The 23829-nt window shown below is 47.9% G+C and overlaps 1 protein-coding gene across 2 annotated transcripts in view; it reads right to left on the reverse strand.

Moving 5' to 3' along the window:
• Qsox1 (quiescin sulfhydryl oxidase 1) overlaps positions 1-17052 on the reverse strand; it is a 35010-nt gene extending 17958 nt beyond the window's left edge. For both annotated transcript variants that reach the window (XM_070034332.1, XM_070034331.1), the window contains exons 1-2: positions 16722-17052; positions 6953-7053 (exon numbers count right to left, since the gene is read on the reverse strand). In XM_070034332.1, the coding sequence (XP_069890433.1) occupies positions 6953-7053; positions 16722-17007 (387 nt within the window). In that variant the 5' untranslated portion in view covers positions 17008-17052. The remainder of the gene's footprint in view (positions 1-6952; positions 7054-16721) is intronic.
• Positions 17053-23829: the final 6777 nt, after the last annotated feature.

Below are 23829 nucleotides of genomic sequence, written 5' to 3' on the forward strand. Positions count from 1 at the left end.
TTGCCCTTTATCTTGGGGGTGGGCGGCTAGCATCTCCATCTCCAAGGCCTCCTAGCCTGGCACTGCAAACACTCGGCCTAGGGAGGGGACACAAGAACAGGTACTGTTGAGGGGTGGGTCTGAGCCCTGCAGAAACAAGCCTGTGACCGACTGTCCAGTTTGACTCATCATCACTTCATCCTCTTTTCCTGTGCACACACCTCAGGCCTCGTCTGTCATCTCCTTGGGGTGAGAAGACAGAGAGAACAAACAACAGCTCCTTACATACAACCTGAGCCTCTGTTCTAGTAGTAAAAAGCTGCCAGGACTCCGGCTTGTGCACTCCTTCCTTAGGAGGGAAGGGTTGGTTGTTCTGAAAGACAGTGAACTACCTTGGAGAAGAGCCTGCAGCCTTCTTCCCGAAGGACTCTAATCTCAGGGCCATTTTTAGCTACTTTGAGCCTCTGCCTCCAATAGCACAATTCAAATAGCCTTATCCCAAGCTGGCCGCTGAGTGCAGGTCTTAGGCTCAGGTAGAACTGTCTCTCTATGCTTTTGCTATGTGGCCTTGGACATTTTGTCAACTTCTCCAAATCTTAGCATTCTCATCTTTAAAATGAGGATGATGCTATCCACCTTTAGTTGTTGCATGGTCAATACATATAAAGTAATTAGAGCCCATTACTCAGTACATATAGCAGGGAATTAGTGTTAGGTACATCATCATCACCATCACCATCTATCACCATCTTGATCCATTCTCTTTTCTCCTTCCTACCTTTGAAACACTAGGAAATGCTCATCAGCTAAGGACTCTTTTTTTTCCCCCCTGGTCCTGAGGCTTGAACTCTGGGCCCGGGCACTGTCCCTGTGCTCCTTTTGCTCAGCTAACACTCTACCACTTGAGCCACAGCCTTGTGAGCAGCTAGGATTACAGGCGTGAGCCTCTGTTGCCTGGCAGCTAGGACTTTTTTTTGTTGTTTTAGCCATGGAAAGGCAGAAAACTAGAATCTACCAGAGATCTGGTTATCCACCGAAGGAAGACAGAGACCCTCCCACCCCCCACCCCGCCACACCATGTGCAACCTTCTCTTGTTCCCTCTGACCTTGCTGCCCCAGTAGGTCCATTTCTAGTTTTTTAGTAGTTAACTTGGAGATAAGAATCTCATGGCTTTCTTGCCTGGGTTGGCTTTGAACTGCAGTCCTCAGATCTCAGCTCCTGAGTAGCTAGAATTTCAGGATTTCAGGCGTGAGCCACCAGCACCTGGCTTCATTCCCCTCCCCCCACTTTTTTTTTGGTCCGGTCATGGGGCCTGAACTCTGGGCCTGGGCGCTGTCCCTCAGCTCTTCAGCTCAAGGCTAGCACTCTACCACTTGAGCCACAGCGCCACTTCCAGCTTTTTTCTTTTTTGCTTATGTGGTGCTGAGGAATCGAAACCCAGGGCCTCATGTGTGCAAAGCAAGAGCTCTACCACTGAGCCACCTTCCCAGCCCCTTCATTCCCTTTTTAAACCATGAAAAATAACCTTTTATTAATGAGTGAAAACAATTCACTGACATATACCGCCCATATTTATATGTGTTCTTTACAGTTATTGAGCAAATCTTGATCTAGTTAAATCATGCTATTCTAATAGCTTTAAAAATGATCATAAAAGTACAAAATATAACTTGGTGATTGTGGTCCTGTTTAAGCACTTGGAAAACAGACTTCAACTTGCTTCTCAGACAGAAGAACACCTCTGCCACCATGAAGCCTCAAACTGCGTGCCTTTCGCACAGCCACTGGCATCTAGCCATTTTTGAATGAATGAGAGAATAAATGGAACTAAGCATATTGTTTCTCCCTGGCCAAACTTGACTATATCATCCAGCTGATTTGCATTCTCAGGTCCCCACTCTAGACTTCTGGCTCCTCCTGTGCACTCCACACAGGTGTCAGGGCACCCCCTCCCCACACACCCAGGCTGAGTCACCCCTCCTCCAAGTCCTTCCTGCACCTGTGTGGTAGCTCACCCAGTGTTCAGTCTTGACACCCAGACTGGCATCTCCCTCTCCCACAACCCTTATCTAGTCTTCTGACAAGTTCTATGACTCTGACCTTTGCAACTTTCCTTTAACAGCTGCCTCCTTTCCTACCTCTTGCCAAGAGGTGATAACTTATCCATCCCTACTCGTTCATTCTTCATGAGTAAGAAATTTAAATACTTTGGATCTTTTGTTCTTCAACCATCTTCCTTCTTGCCACCAAGGCTAAGAAGCCACTAAGACTCAGTTCTGTTGCTCTTCCTCAAATGCCTCCATAGCTCACCACTGCCCATGAAAAAGATCCAAACTCCCTGTACTTGAAGGGTGTGTGTGTGTGTGTGTGTGTGTGTGTGTGTGTGTGTGTGTGTGTGTGTGTGTGTGTGTGTGTGTGTGTGTGTGTGTGTCTTGAACTCTGGGCCTGGGCACTGTCCCTCAGCTCTTCAGGTCAAGGCTAGTGCTCTACCACTTTGTGCCACAGCACCACTTCCGGTTTTCTGAGTGGTTTGGAGATAAGAATCTCACAGACTTTCCTGCTGGGATTGGATTTGAACCGTGATCCTCAGATCTCAGCCTCCTGAGTAGCTAGGTTTACAGGTGTGAGCCACAAGCACCCGGCTACTTGAGGTTTTTTTTTTTTTTTTGTCGGTCGTGGGGCTTGAACTCTGGGCCTGGGTGCTGTCCCTTAGCTCTTCAGCTCAAGGCAAGCGCTCTACCACTTGAGCCACAGCGCCACTTCCGGTTTTCTGGTGGTTTTATTGGAGATAGGAGTCTCACGGTCTCTCCTGCCCGGGCTGGCTTTGAACCGCGATCCTCAGATCTCAGCCTCCTGAGTAGCTAGGATTACAGGCGTGAGCCACCAGCGCCCGGCTACTTGAGGTTTTTTAAATCAAAGATATGAACCCAAACTCACTTCCTTCTGCCCCATAGTCTACAGCTACAATGGACTTCACCCTGAACTTTCCACCCAGCCACCCAGCCACCTGCTAGACTTGAAAGCCAGACTATAGCTTATTTACCAATATAAGCCATACTGGGCCTGGCACAGAGCGTAACACATGGAGACTCCACAGATGTCTGCTCAACCCAGCAGAGACTCTGCCCTTTGATCATCATGGGAGCTCAGGAGGAGATCTAGTCAGGGCACATTTTTGTCCTCTTAGTAAAATGTATTCTTGATGGATTGTTGGAGGCGTGTGCCAAGGGCAGCACTGACACTCCTTGAAAACAGGCCACTGAGCCTTCAGAAGTGAGTCTTCTTTTCCCCAGGAAGAGTCAGCATCTGATCCCTTTCATCCCCTGGTACAAGATAGGATACAAGACAGACACAGAACGGGTGCTTCTTCCTTCCCCAACTTTGGCACTCTTGAGAGGCCAAGAGCAAGCAAATGGGGGCTGAGATAGCTCATAAGCGACCCATGGAACAACTGATGCCCTGTGAACCAAAATGGCTGGACAGAACAGAAAATACACTTTCCATTAGTACACAGTGATGGTCCAGGGTTCCAGCTCCTCGGACAAGTTTTGAGGAAAACAATACAGCCTCCAAATACTTCAAGGTGTGCTCACAAAGATTGACAACCCCAACTACTTCCTTGCTGTGAATAGCCAAAGATGGCTGGAAGATAGCAGGTGACAGTGGAGAGGGTGTCCCTGTTCTTTTTCCAGACAGGAGGGAGGCATTTTTCTGAGTCCTGTCCACTTTCCTGACATCTCACTGTCTTGCAATGGCTCTGTACCTGCCTTCCAAGGCCCTGCCATTCCTAAGCTTCCTCCTTCCCCTGCCCTGAAATGCCCAACAGGACTGATCCGCTCAACATGCCACAGCTCTGTCCACATAGGGCTTTGTCTAACTCTCTATCATGCTCCTCTGTCCTACTCAAACTCCATCTGCCCTTTGACACACTTGAGTTTCCATCCTACCTGAGTCAAAGCTCAACTCCTCCAGCATTCATACTGTACACAGATCACTCCCAGCTGCCCAACCAGCAGGTCAGCTCTACATCCTGAGTCAAGTATTCCTGCTGACCTGAAGATATTCCCTCGTTGTTGCTGCTGGATGGGTGGCCTCAGATGTACCTACATGGAGGAGCTGCCACTAGCCCCAGGGGGGCAACAAGAAGGAAGAAAACTGTCATTTTCCAGACCTCAACTAATACCAGTGCCATAGCACCTTCACAGATATGACTTCATTTAACATTCTGCAACAATCCTGTTAGGTAGATAGCATCCCATTTTCACAGAGCAGGAAAACTGAGACCCAGGGCTGGTGAGAGGGGGGCTAAGTACCTTCCCAAATCACAGAGACAGTGAACAACAGAGCCAGGATCTGAATCTGTATCAATGGTTTCCTCAGAATCGGCACAGGAAGATTTGCTCTCTCCAACACCGTGGCTCCATGTAATCCTCAGTGCGGTTAGGCCTGCAAAGGGCTCCTTTCCCCTTGCATTGAGGGGCACAGCCACAGCCTGGGAGAAGCTCTTTGTCAGAGGTTCAGACAAAACCTATTGCAAGCAAGCCCTACCCTCCTGGAGCCTTTGTTTTATTTCAGTCAAACTCCAGCACTATGTCCTGGTCTGATGGTGACCTGATCCAGCTGCTCTGCCCTTCAGGGCCAGTGTTTGCTAAACAGGCTGGGCTGGAGGAAGCTCACTCTTTGCTCATGGTGACAAGGGGCAGAAGGCAGAAGAAAAGGGAAGTGACACATGTCCATGGTGGTGGCCAGACTTGTGTGGGCCTGTCAGCATTGAACTGGGCAACACTGTCTTCCCCCCTGAGTCCTCCCTTTAGGGCTCTCCTGGCCTGTATGGGTACGGTGAGCAAAGACAGGCTCTGGCTGGCAGGGGCAGGAGTCCATGCAACAGAGCCATCTGCCTGGCCTGCTGGCAGCTGGCAGGTCTCTAAGATCTACTATGCTTTCTAGGGATCAGGACCAAGGTGCCCATAGGTATACTATCGACTAGACTTTCAATGGGTTAGAATCTCTGAAGTCTGTTTGAGTACTTTTTAGTACTCAGAAGCAACCTAGTAGTCACTTGTCAAAGCAGATTAGCAAATCATAGAAAAAAAAACCAGAATAGAAAATAGAAGAGTACACTACATCCAGTAAGAATGAATGTTTTATATTTTGGTTTAGTAATAGATACAGACCAGCTCTGAGATCACAATGTAAAATGTCTATTTCTTGCTATAGATTATAGGTATAAACCATTCAAAAGCCACTGCATATGTCTTAGGAGCACAACCAGAGATCCACAACTTGAACTGCTTGAGCACGGCCTACGACAGGTCACTGAGTACCTTTCTCTCTGCTGGTTCCTTGGAGAGGCTTTGCTGAGGGAGGTCCAACACTGGACAGCTTAAGAAATGGACAGCTGACAACCAGACTGGCCCAGCCAGGTGCTGCCTGTCTGGAGGCAGGGGAAAGCCAAGAGGAGCAGTTAAGGGCCCTCCCACAGCAGCTGGGTGGGTAGGGAGGTGATTAATCACTGGAGGCTTCCTGACTGCGTGCGTGCGCTGCGTGACCTGAGTAGGTGCTGAGGAGACACTGGCCTGTGACTGCCTGGGCCATTTCCTTCACACCCAGAGGCTGAGCTTCTCCCAGACAGAATAGAAAGCCACAGGTGTGGGGCCCTCCAGAATCCCAACAGGATGTCCTGGTATTAGCCTCCATACCAATGCTAAGCCCTCCAACAGGCTGGGCAGCGGCAGGTGTCCTATGTCCAGACTTCGATGGGAGAAAATGACCTGCTGGTGAGCAGCTATCATCTTGTTCTCACAACTTTCTGCTCGGCATTGCCTGCCCTGGCTTAGCCCAAGGAACAGGGTGCTCTGTTTGAGACTTTCAGTGACATGTCTTGCCCAGTACAGGCCAATGTCCTTGGACAGAAAGAGGTTCTATTTTAAAGAGCTTACTGATAAGCAGTCTCTCTGCTGCCATTTCTGAATGATGTAGCAGTAGCTGCTGGCTCACTGCAGACCAGTCTGGCCTTCGACCCGGAAGTGCTAACAGTCTTAACTGAGCTGTGGAATCCCCAAGTCCAGCAGGCGTCAGAGCTGGCAACTCTTGGACAGCCTGGGTCCTTGCTTTCCAGATGTATTTGTTGGAGGTAATCAGGCATGGGTATGCATAAAACTTGAGGTCTCTGAGCCTGGAGGTGTCTTGTTCCAAAGACAATACTTGGCATTTCAGCTTTCAAAGGGATTTCCTGATTACTCCCTCATTGCTATATAGGAAAGTGCTTTTCTAGATGCCTTTCTGGCAGGCCTGGGCCCTGGGAAGGCCCTTGCCATAAATGGAGCATTTCTTACTGCTCTAGTCATGCAAGGGCCTCCTGCCTGAAAGCCTTGGAAGCTGTTCGTTCGTTAATTAACTGAGCTGTTGGTGCCCCACAGTGGGCAGACGGGAAGAGAAGGTATCAGAGACTCTAGCCAGAGCTAAGTTGACAGAACCCTCATGTCTTAGGTGTGATGGAGCCCATGCCAGGAATCCCTGCCCCCTGAGGCACTGGGCATTTGGACTATAGGGTGAGGCTATGCCTGCAGGTCATTTCTGAGCATTTGCCTGGTGACGATGAGGCTTGCAGTGTCTCCAAGCATGGGAGGCCAGGAATGAGAGAAGTGAATCTTGGGAGCTGGGATGGTCACTTCACAGTCCAACCTAGAGCATCTGAAATCCGTCCACCCCAACACAGCCACCTTAGGCTCTTTCCTTTAAAAAGGAAGATTTTTTTTTTCTATCCAAATGAGCCTCTTTCTTTTTTGCCTTCATTTCTAGAACATCAAGCAAAGGGATAGTCCTAAGGGCTGTGATTTAAACAACTCAAGCCTGGAAGCGTAGCAGGCTCCACAGAACTCAGCAGCCCAGGCAGATGCCAGGGAAACACAGAGTAGGGGGCACTGTGCTTGGCCAGAACCAGCCCCAGCCCCTTTCCCCTGCCACACATACCCTCACAGTCGGGAAGCCACGGATGTTGAAGTCTCTGCAGACAGCGTTGTTGACCTCCTCAGCACAGTCTAGAACAGCAAGATTCAGTACTGGCCTCCAGCCTGAAAGGACAAAGAGAACAGGGGGTAAATGAGAGGAGCTGGCTGCCCCCACCATGCAATTCTCCACTGCCACCCAGCCTCACCGCACCCAACAACGGAGCTCCATAAGAAAGGTCTCCTCTTGCTCGGGAAAGGAGCTCTAAGATACTCCCTTTAGTTACATTTAGCCAGAGCCTGTGCTTAGGATAGACTTACCTAGAAAAATAGTACTGGCTAATAATAATGTCTGTTCCCCCGAGTACTCTCTGGGGTGAGAGTGGGGCTGGAGGGGCTAAGATATGTGAGAGGAATCTGGCCTCCTAGAAAAGGTCCTAGGATCGCCTCTGTCTCTCAAGTCCTTGTAGAGGTGAAGACTTCCAGAAAGGTAGAGAGTATGCGTCAAGGGGCTTGGAGTTCCCCAGTAGACCCCTGGTGACTGAATGATGGTTGCTGAGGACAGAGGTACTGCAGTCATCCAGCTTAGATGGTATGTACACAGGGGATTGGGTCTTCAATAATAGAGGCAGCAATTGTAAAAGAGAAAAGAAGCAGCTGGAATAAGGGAAGAAAGAATGTAAGAAGGAATGTAGGCCGGTCTGGCAGATTAACCACACTCCTTCACCAGACTGCCAAGCCTCTCTGGGAAACTAACTGGTAGGGACAATAATGCACAGGCCAGGATGAGTGAAGCGGAAAACCAGCTCCTATTCAGGCAGTCCTTCTGAGCTCTGATTCTAGGTCAGGGGCCCCGGAAGCACCCACATTAGTTCCACCCACATGAGGCTGCTCCAGCTTCCAAGATACACACATGAGGCCACACTAACTGTGAGAAGGCAGTGGCTAGTCTAAAGCTATGTGACACAGACCTCCAAAAGCTTGGACACTAGAGAGATCAGTCCTGTGGACCAAGGCCTGGGCTTTGCTGAAAAAGTGGAAATTGAGTAGAAGCTTGACACTTAGGCCATCTGACCCAGAATGCATGGCTGGAGGCTAGAGGGAAGGAAAGAGGAAGAGGGGACAGTAGACTAGGGAGAGAAATTTAAAGAGACCAGGCTCTCTAGAGAGGAGGCTCTGATGGGAGACCTGGCAGTCAATCTAGATAATGGCAGGAAGAGGACACACTGAATAGTGTAGGGGCCAGGCTTGCCCCATCCCACCCTGGAGCCACTGGTGTCTCTGGGGCATGAAAGAAAGAAGCTGGCTATGCCTTAAGATGCAACCTAATAGAGTCTCAGCACAGAGATCCAGGGTTCAAGTCTTCCATCAGTCTCCACCCCCCGCCAAATAAAATCCAGAAGTGGAGTTATGGTTCAAGTGGTACAGCACTAGGAGCACTTGAACAGATAAGGCTCAGGGATGGTGCCTAGGCCTGATTTCAAGGTCTAGGACCAGCACCAAATAAAAGCAAGGAGTAGTCCAAGCAAGCTGGACCTGAGAAAGGGAGTTTGCAGCAGGGTGAGTAAGGTTTTGCTGCAGGTTTTGCCCTGACCATAGGCAAGGGCACCCAGACCCTTTCTGTTGCACCCTGTCAAAGGGAAGACCAAGGAGGGTAAGAACTTAGGTCACCCCCTAGAGCCATCTGGCACATTCCACACCTGGCTCCTTCTGGTCTGCACCTAGGGTTCTAGTTCCCTGGTCCTTGGGGGTCCACTTGTATCCGTGTGTCAACTAAATACAAAGACAGAAAAGAGGAGGCAAACTGGCCTCTTTCACCAGGGAGGGTGTGCAGAGAAGGCTCCCAGGGTGACTTGGCAGATGGCCAAGGACCCAAAGGCCCCAGCTACTCCTTTCTTATCCAAGAAGGGCAGGCCACCATCCCTCAGGTCAGCTGTTGTGCACTGCCCCTGAGGCAGGACCTGAGAAGGAGAGGTCAGGAAACTAGCGTCCCAGACCACATACTGGATCATCACACCACACCCCCACCTGTCCCTCTGCAAATGAGGACATGGACTGAGAAGCCTCGTAGCTTCTCCACTTTCTCTGGCTGGGAATGTGGCTTAGTAGTAGAGTGCTTGCCTAGCATGCACAAAGCCCTGGGTTCGATGCCACCGTACCACATAAATAGAAAAAGCTGGAAGTGGCACCATGGCTCAAGTGGTAGAGTGCTAGCCTTGAGCAAAAGCAACTCAGGGACAGTGCCCAGATCCTGAGTTCAAGCCCCAGGACTTGCAAAAGAAAAAAAGAAAACACACTTTCTCCCCTGCCTACCTCACCAGGGCCAGGGAACTACCTTTGCCATTTGTGCACTTTGCTCCCATTCTAGCCATTCTCATTAGAGTGTGGAAGAAATGTGTGTCTACTAGTAAGGAATCCTTCTCTGTAATTCACAGCAGTCAGCAGCCTAGGCTCAGCTCCAAGAGAATGATGCTATCAAGTATGTGGACTGAGTTTGTTGTGTGCTCATTTTATCTAGCTGAGTGCTCTCAACAACCCTATAAGGAAGTAAGAGGGCATTTATCTCTGAACCTGCTTTCTTCAACTATAGGATGGATTAGATAACCATACTCAAGGGAAAGAAAGCTAATTAATGGTGAACCTGGAGTCTAAACTTAAGATTTGAGTGAAATTGGGGTCTGAACCCAGGATATGAGCCAAGTTGGTGGGTCTGAACCCAGGAGTTGAACCTTAAAGCTAAGCTCAAGAGGATTCAGGCCAAAACAAACAGCTACTCTGTTGGTCCCAATGGGGACAAAGGAGGGAGGTGGGTCAGCAGCGAAGGACTCCAGGAAAGGTGATGATGCCCTGCCTTTTCTTCTTCCTCCTATTTTGATTCCCTGGGCTCTTTGAAATGGAACCAGTGCCTTACCAGAGACTGGTCAGAACTGGGAAGGTCCCAGCAAGTAATGTTTTTTGGGACTATCCTTGTTAGTACCTTAATGAGCCATAAGGAAGCGAGGGCAATTGATTCAATTAAATGTATTTTGTAAGAAGCCATTGGTTTGGACTGAGCTCTTGCACTAGGCCCAAGAGACTAAGCCAAAAATGCAATCTCTCATGCTGCAGTCACATGCCATGACATTGCAACTAAAATGATATGACCTTCCAAGAAATCAGAGGAGAGAAGTAATAGCCAATCCCCAGACAGGCCAGTTATAGCCAACATGATAAGGCCTCAGTGCTTTATTGTTTACAAGAAAAGAAACTTTGAAATGATTAATCCAATTTTTGTTATTTCTGCCATCTTCAGCCTTTCCTGTCTGGAAAGCCACACTTTTCTGCTCAGCTCATTGGAAATAGGCATTCTACTTTCTAGAATGAAATGTTATCCAGTTCTAAAATTACAAATAAAAACCAGTTAAGATCTGAAAATTAAATTTGCCTTATCTGAGTGCCCACTGCTCAAGCAGAGCTGCATTTAAGTAAGTGCCTGCTGTCTGGGTAAGAGAGATTTTCTGCTGTAGTGACTTTATTTTATTTTATTTTTGTGCCAGTATTGGTACTTGAATTCAGGACCTGGGCACTGTCCCTTAGCCTTTTCACTCAAGGATAGTACTCTACCACTTAAGCCACAGCTCCACTTCTGGCTTTTTGGTGGTTAATTGGAGATAAATCTCATAGACTTTCCTGCCCCAGGCTGGCTTTGAACTGCAATCCTCCCGTCTCAACATTCCGAGTGGCTAGGATTACAGGTGTAAGCTATGAACATCCAGCTGGTGAAGCAACTTTAACACCACAGCCCTATTCACTATTGAGAAGAAAATTTCAGGGGTTGGAGGCATGGTTCAGTTGGTAAGGCACTAGCCAATGAGCAAAAATGTTGAGTTTGAATCCCAGACTTGGACCAAAACAGAGAAGTGGGGGAGGGAGGGGGAGGGGGGTGGAAGTGGGGAGGAAGTTTCTGGGAGCAATTGTGGACATGTACAGAGTAATTTTTCTAGTAGCTACAAATCAAATAGGAAATGGAGAGAGAGTTGTACGATAGTAATGGACGGAGGATAACTGCACTGGAAATTCTGCTGTGACCCACGAAGCTTCTTCTGGATTCACAGGTAGAATCCCTCTGCAACTCCAAAGTTCAGGAAGGGAACTAGATCCAGACATGGAAGACTTCCCCAAAGCTATAGCGTCTGGAGCTCTACATGACTCCCATCTTGGCTTCAGCTTCAAATGAGGGCCAGGACCAGTGTTTCTACTGCCCTTTGCAGTTCTGATAACCATTCAGGTTCTAGATGGCAAACAATTCTTGGCAAGGAAAATGACCATGTTTCTGCTGGATGTTAAAGAAACCTGGACCTTCAATAAGGCCCAGAGGCAGAGACTCAGATGTACCCAAGCTTCCAAGAGCCAGTAAGATCAGTGCTCCAGTGATTAGATCTGACCTATTCTCATTTCTGACTCCCCCACCCAAGTCTTCAGGAATACATGCTCTAGGCACAGAGCTAGCTTATATCATGCCCTGCTACACAGTGCTATGCCTTCACCACCATATTCTATCCCCTGTCCAAGGCTTCTGGGCAGTGAGGTCACGGCATGGACAAAATGCCATGCCTACCCCTCACACCTGGCTGACACCAGGTCTGAGTCAAGAGGAACCACAGCCCCAGTAGAAGATTCTGTTGCTCACACTGTCATTTGGAATCCCAAGGCTCAAGCCATCAGTTGACCTGAGTATTTAGACTCCCACCATATACCGGGCTCAGTGCTAGGTATCACAAGAACCCATGTAAGAGATGTTATCTGTGGCCTCAAAAAGGCAGGAAAAACATAAGACAGGGAAAAACCAACAATGTCTACTGTGGCTGCACTGAGCTCAAACATTACAAATAAATCTCATCCCTATGGCTCTGAAATGCTATTTTTCTATCTGGAGTAGCCTTCTTCCTCCACCCACCTCTATTCCAGCCCAAACTCTGGAGAGTCTGAAAGAACTGGGGTCAAGATGCTTCCACCAGGGACTGGGTGATCTAGTTCACACTGGGTGAGCTAGTCACACTGGGTGTGATAGTTCATACTGGGTGAGCTAGTTCACACTGGGTGAGATAGTTCACACCTGTAATCCTAGCCACTCTGAAAGATTGTGATTCAAGGTCAGTCTGAGTAAAAAGTTATTTGTATTTCAAACAAGACAGATGAGGTAGTTCACATCTGAAAGCCCAGCCATTAGAGAGGGAAGAGGATAAAAGTTGGAAGCCAACCTAGGCAATAAAATAAAATAAAATAAAATGAGCGCTTATCTGAAGAGCTAAACTAAAAGTTAAGGACTAGAGATATGGCTCCAGTGATAGAGTGATTGCCTAGCAAGTGTGAGGCCCTGAGTTAAAAAAAAAAAAAAGAAAAAAGAAAGAAAGAGAAGTAAAAAGAAAAACAAAACGGGAGGGATGGGTGAGGATGCTGAAAGGGGGTGACATTGATCAAGACATATTGTATTCATAAACTGCTTTGTTGAATGGCAACTCCTTTGTACACCTACTTAAAGATAATAAAAATGATTTATTAAAAAACCCACATACTCACACATACAAGATATACACTGTGCTTGCCCAAGGCTCACACCAGTGGGACTGCCCTATCTTGAACTCAAGCCTCCAGAATCATGAGGCAAAATGAACATCATTTTACCTCATAGAATTACAGGAAGATATTCATGTCTCAGATATTTTCTCGGAAAAGATTATCTACGTAGCCATAACATAAGGCCAGTGTATAATAAGTAACTGCTTGAAGAAAGGTCATTGGTGATCAAATTATCCCTCGGTCCCTTGAATTCTTACAACAAAAAAATGGCTGAACCACTCCCGTGATGCTTTTCAAACACAGCTTTATACTGTTGCCAATTGTCTTGCTGTGTGTGGTTCACTGCCCCAACTGCTATGTAAACAATGCTTCATGACTCAATAAATATTTACTGAATGATTAGCTGGTGAATACTAATGAAGTTCTCAATTGGACAGAATTTCTCAAACATACAAAGAACCAGCAAGAGCTTCTGAGGAACAGAAAGGGGCAAGGTCCTCAGAAACAAGTGTTTTACCGCAGGGCAGTGACCGCTCCAAAAGACCTTCCACACTGGTCACTGACCAGACACACTAAATGCCTGAAGCCAGCTGGGCAGGATGGCAAAGTGCCTGCCCCCTCCCACACCATCCAAACACTCTGTTCCTGCCCTAAGATACGTCTATCAGCACAGGGCAGTGTGAGAACTGCTCTCTGCCAGCCCACAGTTACTTTTTCAAGGACTCTCGGAGCACAGATGCTTCTCAGGTCTTTGGAAGACTTTTTCTTTTCAGGGAAAGACTGACATTCCTTTTTTTTTTTTTTTTTTGTCTTTTGCTGGAGGTATTGGGGTTTGAACTTCGGGCCCTGTTGGCCAAGCAAGCACTCTACCACTTGAGATACACCCCAAGCCCTTTTTATGCTTTAGTTATTTTTCACATGGGGTCTTGCACTTTTGCCTGGTTATAGCCTCAAGTCAAAATCCTCCTACCGAGGCTCGGCCTCATTCATAGCTCTCTAATCCTTAGAGGGATTATAGGTATATCTCACCACAGCTAGCTTATTTGACTAATATTTTACCTGGATTTATGTCAAATCACAATCCTCCTTTCTTCATTTCTCAAGAATCCAGGATTACAAGTATGAGCCACTCCTTCTCCCCCTTTATTTTCAGTACTGTCCTCAGAGACTTGTACTTGCCAGGCAGGGGATCCACTGTTGAGCCATGCCTCCAGCCTTTATTTGCCAGTTATTTTGAGACAGGGTCTTACTTTTTGCCTGTGGCCCACATCTGAATTGCCATCCTGTTTTAGGCATTCTACTGGGATGATAAACAGCACCAACACACCCAGTCTCTTTTGAGGAGTCTTGTGAACTTTTTGTCAAGCAATCACAATCATCCTGATCTCAGTCACCCAGGTAGCTGGAATAACAGGTGTGTATCAATATACCTAGCTACTGGTCGAAAAGAACAGGGGATGGGGGGCATAGGCATAAGCATTTTGCCCAGCCTGACCTTGAACCATGATCCTCCTGGATCTCAGTCTCCTGAGCAGATTGCAGGTGTAAACCACTAGACCTAGCCCCCCCAACACCCCCCTCCCTCTCCCTCACCCCCCAATACCCTCCCCCCCCATACACTTTTTGGTGCAAATATTAGGCTTGATCGAAGGGCCTTGCGCTCTCTTGGCTTTTTTTGTTCATAGCTGGCACTGTATCACTTAAGCTGCATTCTCACTTCTTTTTGCTGGTTAATTGGAGATAGAGTTTTACAAACTTGTCTGCCTGGGCTGGCTTTGAACTGTGATCCTCAGATTTCACCCTCCTGTGTAGTTAGGATTATGGGCATGAACTACTAGTGCTCAGCTCTTCTTTGTGTTTGTTTTAAATTAATTTAATATAAAAGTGACATTCAGAAGGGTTACCATTTCTTTTTTTTTTTTTTTTTTTGTCGGTCATGGGGCTTGAACTCTGGGCCTGGGCGCTGTCCCTCAGCTCTTCAAGCTCAAGGCGAGCGCTCTACCACTTGAGCTACAGCGCCACTTCCGGTTTTCTGGTGGTTTATTGGAGATAGGAGTCTCACGGTTTCTCCTGCCCGGGCTGGCTTTGAACCGCGATCCTCAGATCTCAGCCTCCTGAGTAGCTAGGATTACAGGCGTGAGCCACCAGCGCCCGGCTGGGTTACCATTTCTTAAGTCAGGTAATAAGTACATTTCTTTCTGGACAATGTCACTCCTTCCTTAGCGCTCTCCTGATTTTTTCCTCCCATCCTTGCCTACAAGTTGTATGGTTCATTTTCAACATAGTACCTACTGAGTGCCACTGCTGTGTTTCTTTTCGTTTTTTTGAGACAAGATCTTGCTAAATGGCTGAGGCTGGCCTCAAATTTACACTCCTCCTGGCCTCAGCCTCCCAAATGTGTGAGGTTGCAGGTGTGCACCACCAGGTCCAGCTTGAAAGACCCCTTTTGGAAGAGATAACCCTAGTACAAGAACAGACTAGGTTAGTCTCTGGATGTTCAACTCATAGGAAAACTGAGCTATAAGAAGCCAAACACATGAATCAGCTGGGAGGTAATCTTTCCTTTAGCATTCTCAAGGAATAAGAAAGAACGTTTTAGATCATATCCCTTTATAGCCATTGAAGGCCTCCTACAGCTTCAAAGTGGAAACTGATTAGGGCACTTTTACGCTGTTCAGGCCCACACTGTCCCCTGAGATTATCTCCCCTTTGTGTCCCAGTTCCATGGAACACATTCTTCCTCCCTCCTGCCCTGACCACATGTGTTGACATCACTAAAATAGTGTGAAGGGCTGCTCAGAGGTGGATTGTGGGTGACAGGATCAGGGAGGCATGTGGTCCCTCATAAACTGGAGGAAAAGGGTTTATAAATTTTGTTTAAAAACCTATTTTCCAGGGCGATGTAGCTAAATACATACATGCAATTCCACCTAGCTTCTTCAATGATACCTTTGCAAGGTACTGAAGGGAGGAGGGAAGCTGAGTTGGAAAACTGATACCTACATATTGTTGAGTTTATCAAGAAATATCAATACCATAACAACAGTTACAATTCTTCTTTCTCTAGAAAGCCCTAAGTCCCTAAGATGTCAATAGTTCTCATACAATGACCATTCCAGGACCATTTAAGAGTCCTGCCAGTACCCTAGCACCAAAGCCAGAAGTTGCTCAGTTCAAAAGCAGAAAATCAGAAACAAATCACTACCACCAGACATTCCTGCTTCCTCAAATGCTGCCTGGGCTAGGTCCATGAGATACAACACGGATCTTTAAACTGTACAGAGGAAACTGAGGTAACATATGTTCATCAATTAGTAAGGTATTTGATATTTGCATTCAGTAAATATTAATTACAATAGTGACTATAATTCCTCAAAACCAAGACTTGGGTTTTTAACCATTTTTACATTTCTACAATACAGTACACTTGAAAAATCTCTATAAATTTAGTCGGTTTCTTATCCTGCTCCCCCTCAGGCTGTTATTAAATGAATGGCGCATCTTACAACTGGCATCTTCGAATCAAGAAAACATGGTGCTAGGACTCAGGCCAGAGAAAGGCACATGGAGAATGGGCCAAACATACCTGGTAGGGGCTGCTTTTAGTCAAGCTTCTGGGTCCGTGAAGTTAAAGGTCCGAGAAGGCCCAGGGCCAAGGGGAAGAGATAAGGATGCTGACCGGAAGCCAAGGAACTGGGAGTTAGCAGATCAAGAGAGACCAGGGCCAGAAACAGGAACATTGCCCTGTGTGGCACTCACCTCAAAGACAACCATGAGAAAGGAAATCTATACACCAGCTGTGTCAACTAGCCACGGGGCGGAGAAAGGCGGTGGGGGCGGCAGGGTGACGGTCAATTCCCTTTCCTCCCAGCAGCGATCCAGGGCAGCTAGGGAACTCGGACATGGGTCCCTGCGCCCGAGGAAGAGGACTGGACCGGGGAGGGGGGGGAGGCCCTAAGGGGTCCAAGGAGCACGAGGAACAAAGGAGACCCCCTTTCAGGCATAGGGGCAACCCCCTGACAGACGACCGGCGCAAGCAGAGGTTCGAGGGCCGGGAGGAGCGGAGAGGAGCCCCAGACGGGAACCGAAAGGGGCAAAGGCAGAAATGGAATCAGGAGGATGAGAGAGCGAGGGCGTGCGAGGGGCAGAGCCGGCCGGAAGGCGGGAACCCAGGCGGGCGGCGGGGGCCCCTAGGAAAGGATGGGTGGGCGCGGGGGAGGGCCTCGGCTGCTCACCCTTGACGTCCTCGGCGAGAGCCTTCCACATCGGGGCGAAGGCGATGCAGTGGCCGCACCAGGAAGCGAAGAACTCCACCGCCCAGGCGCTGCTGGAGTCCAACACGGTGCCGCGAACGGTGTCCGCCTGCAGCAGCGTCAACGGGTCGGAGGCCGAGTAGAGCACCGAGAGCTGGGCCGCGCCAGAGTCGGGCGCCAGGAGCAGCAGCGACGGCAGCAGCAACAGCAGCGGCGGCGGCGGCAGCAGCGACCGCCGCGGCCCCGAGTGGCGGCCGTACCTCCCCATACCGGGCGGCTGGATCCACCACCTCCGACAACTTTGTGACCAGCCCGGGCCGGGCGGCGCTGCGGCACCCGGGGCCTCCGCCCGGAGGGCGGGGCCTCGCGACCACGCCCCTGTCCCCGCCTCCTGCCCCGCCCCCTGCCGGCAGGCCTAGGGCTTTGAAGCCAGTCGACCTCGAACTTGGCGCGGGAGCCGCCCGGGCGGCGAGCGCCCACTGGGCGGTCAGCTGACTCCCTCCGGGATGCCTGACGCGGTTCCCGCCTCCGGCTGGAGGAAGCGAGCGGCCAAGCCCAGCCCCAGCGAGTGCCATCCGCCAACAGAAGGCCCCGGGCTGGGGTCGCTGGGGAAGGTCATTTGGCCTCTCGAGGCCTCTGTATGCGACTGAAGCCGAGTCCGTTGGGATGGATGCTACTGAGCCTTCTCCTGTTCTGGAAAGTTCCAGGAACCCCACCACAGTAACGACGTGGCGAGTTTGAAATAGGCCGGAAGGAAGAGGAGCACGCGGTAGGGCAGTGTGCACGTCTGTGAGGCCACCACGGCCCGCGAGGATCGGATGGGATCGGATGGAGGCGCCTGCCCCTCGGAGGCCCGGACCACCAAAGGGCGCCATTGCCCGAGGGAGGCCTCGGGGCCGCGCACCGGAAGCGCGCTCCACAGCGGCCGTCCTGCCTCTCCGTTCGTGGATTCCCACGGTCAGCTTTTGTAGCCCCAGGGTCTTGTGAGTTGGTTTAAGCGGAGAAGGTGTGGGTCAGACCTTGGGTCTGAGGTTGGTGCCTAGCCCACCCTACCTGCCAGTCCGCTCACACCAGACGTGTTCATTCGAGGTTTCCGCGTTCACCGCGCTCTCACGACGAAGACCAAGGCCCTAAACAGAAGAGACGGTGAGGACGCGAACTTACCTTATTTTTGAGGCTAAAGAGATGGAACCACAAGTAGAGGAGAAGCAGGTCGGGTGCCGTCCAATTCTATGAGGAAATAAGACAGGAGGAGGTGCTGTTTTAGAGAGGATGATCAGGGACAAGCCCATCTCTAATATTTATAGGGACTGTGTCCGTAGTACAAATGGAAACTACATGAGATCCTATGTGTCTGGGTGTTTAAAAATTACAAACCCACTGGGCTCCACGTGGCTCACGCCTGTAATCCTAATTACTCAGGAGGCTGAGATCTGAGAATTGCCATTGGAAGCAGGCTGGGCAGAAAAGTCCTTGAAATTCTTATCTCCAATGAACGACCCGAAAACTGGAATTGGCTCTGTGGCTCAAAGTGGTAGAGCTCCAGCATTGAGCAGAAGAGCTCAGGGACAACACCCAAGCCCTGAGTTCAAGTCCCACAGCCAACAAAAAAATAAAAATAAATTACATACCAAATTGAAGTGTATGTGTGTGCCAGGGCCAGTACTGGGGCTTGAACTGGGCCTGGATGATGTCCCTTAGCTTTTTTTCACTCAATGCTAGCCACTTTACCATTTGAGCCACAGCTCCATTTTCTGCTTTTTGATGTTAAGTTGGACTTTCCTGCCCAGGCTGGCTTTGAATCACAATCCTCAGATCTCAAACTGATAAGTAGCTAGGATTATAGGTGTGAGCCACTGGCACCTGGCTTCCAAATGAAACGCTTACTGTAATATTTCCTACTTTTTTAACTTGACAATGCATAGCTTGGAAGGGCAAATTGAAGTTGAGAAACTTTGGACATTTCTGAGATAGGCAATGGAATGTAGTGACTTGTGGGTAACTGGTTTCTGGTCTTTATCCTTCCTCCTCCTCTTTGCACCTGTAACATCCTTGTTTGCACTTCTGAGTTCATACATATCTCCTACAAACAGCCTCTCTTTGCTCACTCCTTTTAGAGTGACCTTGGGAAAAGGGCAATTCAAGATGTTTCCCTGTTGCCTGCCGGTTGCTATAATGACCGTGAGCTTTAGGGTCTCAGGCACCCACAGAATAATCACAGAACAGGTGACAGCTTTGAATGGTCACTTGTCCTTGGCTCATGAGTTTCTTGCTTTGTGGAAAGTTTCGGGCATGACTAGAAGAGGATTGGCCAGCCCCCAAGGTTGATACTCCTGTTGCAGTTTAGTAAGATAACATTTGAAACCAAAACTTCAAATGGAGACCAGAGGGAACCTTATGTTAATCTGGGATCAGAGCATTAGGAGCAGAGGTCTTCATGTGTTACTTGTTTGCTCTGTCCAAAGTCTTAAACTGTATAAAGATATTATACTGTTGGAATGTTAGTTACTATACCAATTCCAGATTCTTGGAACTCTTCTTTAGGATTGAGTCCCTGAACAGCTTCTATGACCCACTTTCCTCACTCTTTAACAGATACAGGAACCAGACCTGGTCCAGAGTCATAAAAATGGAGGATCCTGAGTAATTTTGTATTCCAGGGGTTGAAAGTATTGGACGTATTGCAACTGCTGGATCAGATGTGCCTTCAGATGTCTCTGTTGTTAAACAATGTTGCAGTTACCTTTAGGAGACTTTGTTTACTGAATAGGAGGAGTGTCTGGGAAAGAAAGACACTCCCCCCAAGATAAGTGCACTGAGTTGCTTTTTTGCATATGTCTTTCAGAGCATCAGAAATGGTAAAGGATATAGACTAGAGAACGTGTCTTGGCAGGGAGGCTGAAAGATGAAAGGACTGAAAGTTGTAAAGTCGGAGATTTTAATACCTCATCAGAACAGGAATTTTCAACCTTTTAAAGTCTTGGAAGCCTTTCTTCTAAGAGTTTGGAAAGGAAGCTTAACCAAGCTGAGGCGGCAGAACCTACTTTCTGTGGGCTATGGGATTCTGGGGAACTCCAGGCTCCTGGGGACACTATTTGTACACAGGCTACAATCTTGCTGATTGTCTTTCCTGGAGCTCCTGGGATGAAAAGCTGAAAGAGATCGAAGTCTCTGAGGAACACAGTGCAGATAGAGACCGAGTGCAGAGGAAAGTATTGGAAATAGGAAGTGGCCCTTAAGAATTTTCTGCCAGGACCCTTTTTCTCTCTTCTTATACATAAATGATAGGAAAGTGGACCAGGCCACTGAGATGAGACAGTACTACCAGTAATTGCTAACACTGTACCTGCCATTCTCATCACTGCAGGTTACACATTTAGTCCTCCTAACCCTATGAGGTTGATATTATCCCATTTTACAGATGAGGAGACTGAAGTACAAGGAGCCCTGGTGACTTTCCCACTTGTGAATCATTCATGTGTTATGCATAAATAAAAGAGGCAATTTGAAAGTCTAATGAGATAGATGGTAAGAGGAATGCAGCTTCTACATAAATACAGATAATTATGGTGAGCAACAGAGGAGTATTTGGTAAAATATGTCACCTGGTAGCAGAGCATTAGATGACTTTCCACTTACTCACCTGCACCAAAAATCAGAAGGTGTGTGAAGCTAGAGGCAAGTGCCCAGGGAGGGTGTCTTGTCTCTTCAAAAGGTGCCTTCAAGTCTTCCAGATTGTATCTGTTTTATATTAATTGCTTTTTGTTGCTAATAACACAGTGCCACAGACTGGGTTAAGTTATAAAGAAGAGAGGTGTCTAGGCCTGGGTACTGAACCTCAGCTCTTCAGCTCAAGGTTAGTGCTCTACCACTTTAGCCACAGTGCTACTTCCAGTTTTCTGGTGGTTAATTGGACATAAGAGTCTCCCAGACTTTCCTATCTAGGCTGGTTTTGAACCACGATCCTCAGATCTCAGCCTCCTGAGTAGCTAGGATTACAGGTGTGAGCCACCAGTGCCCAGCTAAGAGAGATTTGTTTATGATTTGTAGTCTGACAATTCAAGGTCCAGGAGCCACATCTAGTGATGGCTTCTTTTTTGAGGGGTGGGGAGAGGGTGGTAACTGTGGTTTGAAGTCAGGGCTTCACACTTGCTAGACAGTGCTCTACCACTTGAGCCATACTCCAGCCCTTCCTGATGGCCTTCTTGCTGGCATAGTCCTCCTAAGGTGGTCCAGGGCATCACAGGCCAGGACACAAGGGGCACATGTGTGTGTGTCATCTGGTCTTCCCTGTTCTTAGCACCAGGATTCAATCATGGGTACTCCACCCTGATGATCGTATCTAATCATAATCACCTCCCAGGGGGCCTCACCTCAAAATACAGTAGTCAGATTGCTTCCACTTCTTTTTGTTTTTTCTTTCCCAAAGGAGTCTCAGTATGTTTTTTTTGGCTGCCTTGAATTTTGAACCTTCTGCTCCAGCCTTTAGAGTATTTGAGATGATAGGAATTATAGGTGATTACTACCACAACAACCTAAGTTTCCACCGTCTTAATACTTCACAATAAGGAGAGGTTTCAACGCCTGAAGTCTTGAGGTATATGCTCAAGCCATCTCCAAACTATAACACTTTTAATATTGGGGAACAGTTAGAATTCTCATCTGAAAGGTGCAAAACAAGTAGTTTGTATCAGGTATGACAGAACAGAGAAGGCACATTCAAAGGGCTCAGGAAGGGGTTTAATGGAAGAACTCTATACAGAGGAATGGTCAGAGCAAACTTAGGTACTAGCAATGGCAAAAGAAAAAAACAGTTCTCTTAGCACTCACAGCAGAGGAGATAAGAGGGTGAAGTCAGTGATGGAAACCAGTGAATCCAGCAAGAGGGACCACCCTACTGGAGTTGTAACCACAAAACGCCATGCTGCCAGAAACACAGGGAATCTGGGAGGTGCTGGGAAAGTATAACTTCCAGCTCTTTCCCCTCAGTCCTCTGATCTCTTGCCAGTCCCTCTCATTGGCTAAACTAATCAAAGGCAGAGAGTGAGGCTGCTCTGATTATATAGTGCATAGAGTTGGCATCTACAAGAGAAAGTACGTAGAAGGTGAAGAATGTAAAATATAGTTCCTAGCACAGGGTCCCTAAACATGGGCTCTTAGAGGCTTTAGCAACAAGAATAGGAAACAGAGAAAGTGGAGCTCTATGGCTCAAGTGGTAAGAGTGTCAGCCTTGAGCACTAAAGGCCAAGTGGGAGTAAGAAGCAGAGTTCAAGGCCCAGTACTGTGTGTGCACATGCACGTGCATGCGCGCACACACACATACACACACACACACATGCACGCACACACACACACACACACACACACACACACACACACACACACACACACACACACACAAATGGAAACAAATTCCTGCACATCCTTTATGAGTCTCCTGGATACAGATTGGGGGCTAGAAACTTACCCAGCCACAAGAATAACCCAGCAGAAGTTAAGTCAGCAATTCTTTCCCTGTTTCTTATTCTTTCCCTGTCCACACTCAATCAATCCATTTACCTTATTCTGCATCTCTAGAGGAAACCAAGGCCTGAAGAATTGGAAGGACTTGCTCAAGGCAAAGTAATGACAATCTTACTTAACAGCATAGCCACTGAAGGATCAAGAAGGAATATTTGGGGCGAAGTGCCATGTTTAAATAGAGCTTCCCTCATCCCAGGTCACCTGATGAATAGCAATACAGAGAGCGAGCAAGAGGGAGAGAGAAGCTAATTATTAAGAATGAATGATATAAATGGAGTGTATACAGCTCTCTGGCCAATGTTAAAGGTTAAGGCCTTCTGACAAAAAAAAAATACCTAAAGTAAAAGGCAAAAGGACTGCATGGGTGGAGAATACCCGGCCTTCCCACAGAAGGGCTAACTTTGTGGTTAGATTTACTGTTGTTATTGCGGGAACTTTAGACTGCTGGAGCAGATACTCTAAGTTAGACCATTTTCTGCAATGTTCTCTGTGAAAGGAACAATTTGTAAACCTTTTCTATTACAAGAGTATTCTCAGAAGTGGCCTGAGGAGAAGGTAAGTATAATGGTATCAGCGCATGTGAGAGGACACACTAGTAGATGAGGTAATGAGGTAAGGAGGGGACAGGAGGAGCAGGGCCAGGTGGAAGAGGCAGTCAGCTGAGGCTGACGTGGGGACACATTCCTTCTTCCCTGAAGGCATACATTTTAGAATTCTGAGAAGATACAGTAAACCAGCACCTTGGTCTATTGGAGTCACTATACATGAATTTCAGTCCTTGACAGCTGACTTCAACTCTTGAACATTAGCTTCTTCAGAGCAGTATTTTTAAATGTGCAGTTCTTGTACATGGGTACTGTGCTGATTGGATCATATTTAGGTGTGGCTCCATCAGTGGCTTCCATGACCAGTTCTTAGACTAGTGAAGGCTCTAGACAGAATTCACCTAGCCAAGGATTCTTTCTTTCCTTCTTCCCTCCCTCCCTCCCTCCCTCCCTTCCTTCCTTCCTTCTTTCCGTCTTTCCTTCCTTCCTTCCTTCCTTCCTTCCTTCCTTCCTTCCTTCCTTCCTTCCTTCCTTTCCTTTTTTCTTTTTCTGTCGGTCGTGGGGCTTGAACTCTGGGCCTGGGTACTGTCCCTGAGCTCTTTAGTTCAAGGCTAGTACTCTACCACTCGAGCCACAGCACCATTTTCCTAGTGGCTACTGGGAGATAACAATCTCATAGACTTTCCTGCCCAGACTGGCTTTGAACTGTGATCCTCAGATCTCAGCCTCCTGAGTAGCTAGGATTACAGGCATGAGCCACCAGTGCCTGGCTGTTTTTTGGTTTTGGTTTTGGTTTTGTTTTGTTTTTATTTTTGAGGCAAGATCTTTTTTATGTGGTCCAAGCTGGCCTTTAACTTGCAATCCTCCTGCCTCAGCTTGCTGAGGGCTGGGATTACAGGTGTGTTACCACTATCCCCATTCTGTAAATATTTTTTTAAGAACTAGAAACATTCATCAGACTGGGTGCTCCGGCTATAATGACTAAAGAGGAAAACTGATAGTGACTGCCTGAAACCTGTTGT

This window comes from Dipodomys merriami, unplaced genomic scaffold (assembly GCF_024711535.1).
Source record: "Dipodomys merriami isolate MVZ:Mamm:240054 unplaced genomic scaffold, mDipMer1.0.p SCAF_24, whole genome shotgun sequence".
Classification (NCBI taxonomy): Eukaryota; Metazoa; Chordata; class Mammalia; order Rodentia; family Heteromyidae; genus Dipodomys; species Dipodomys merriami.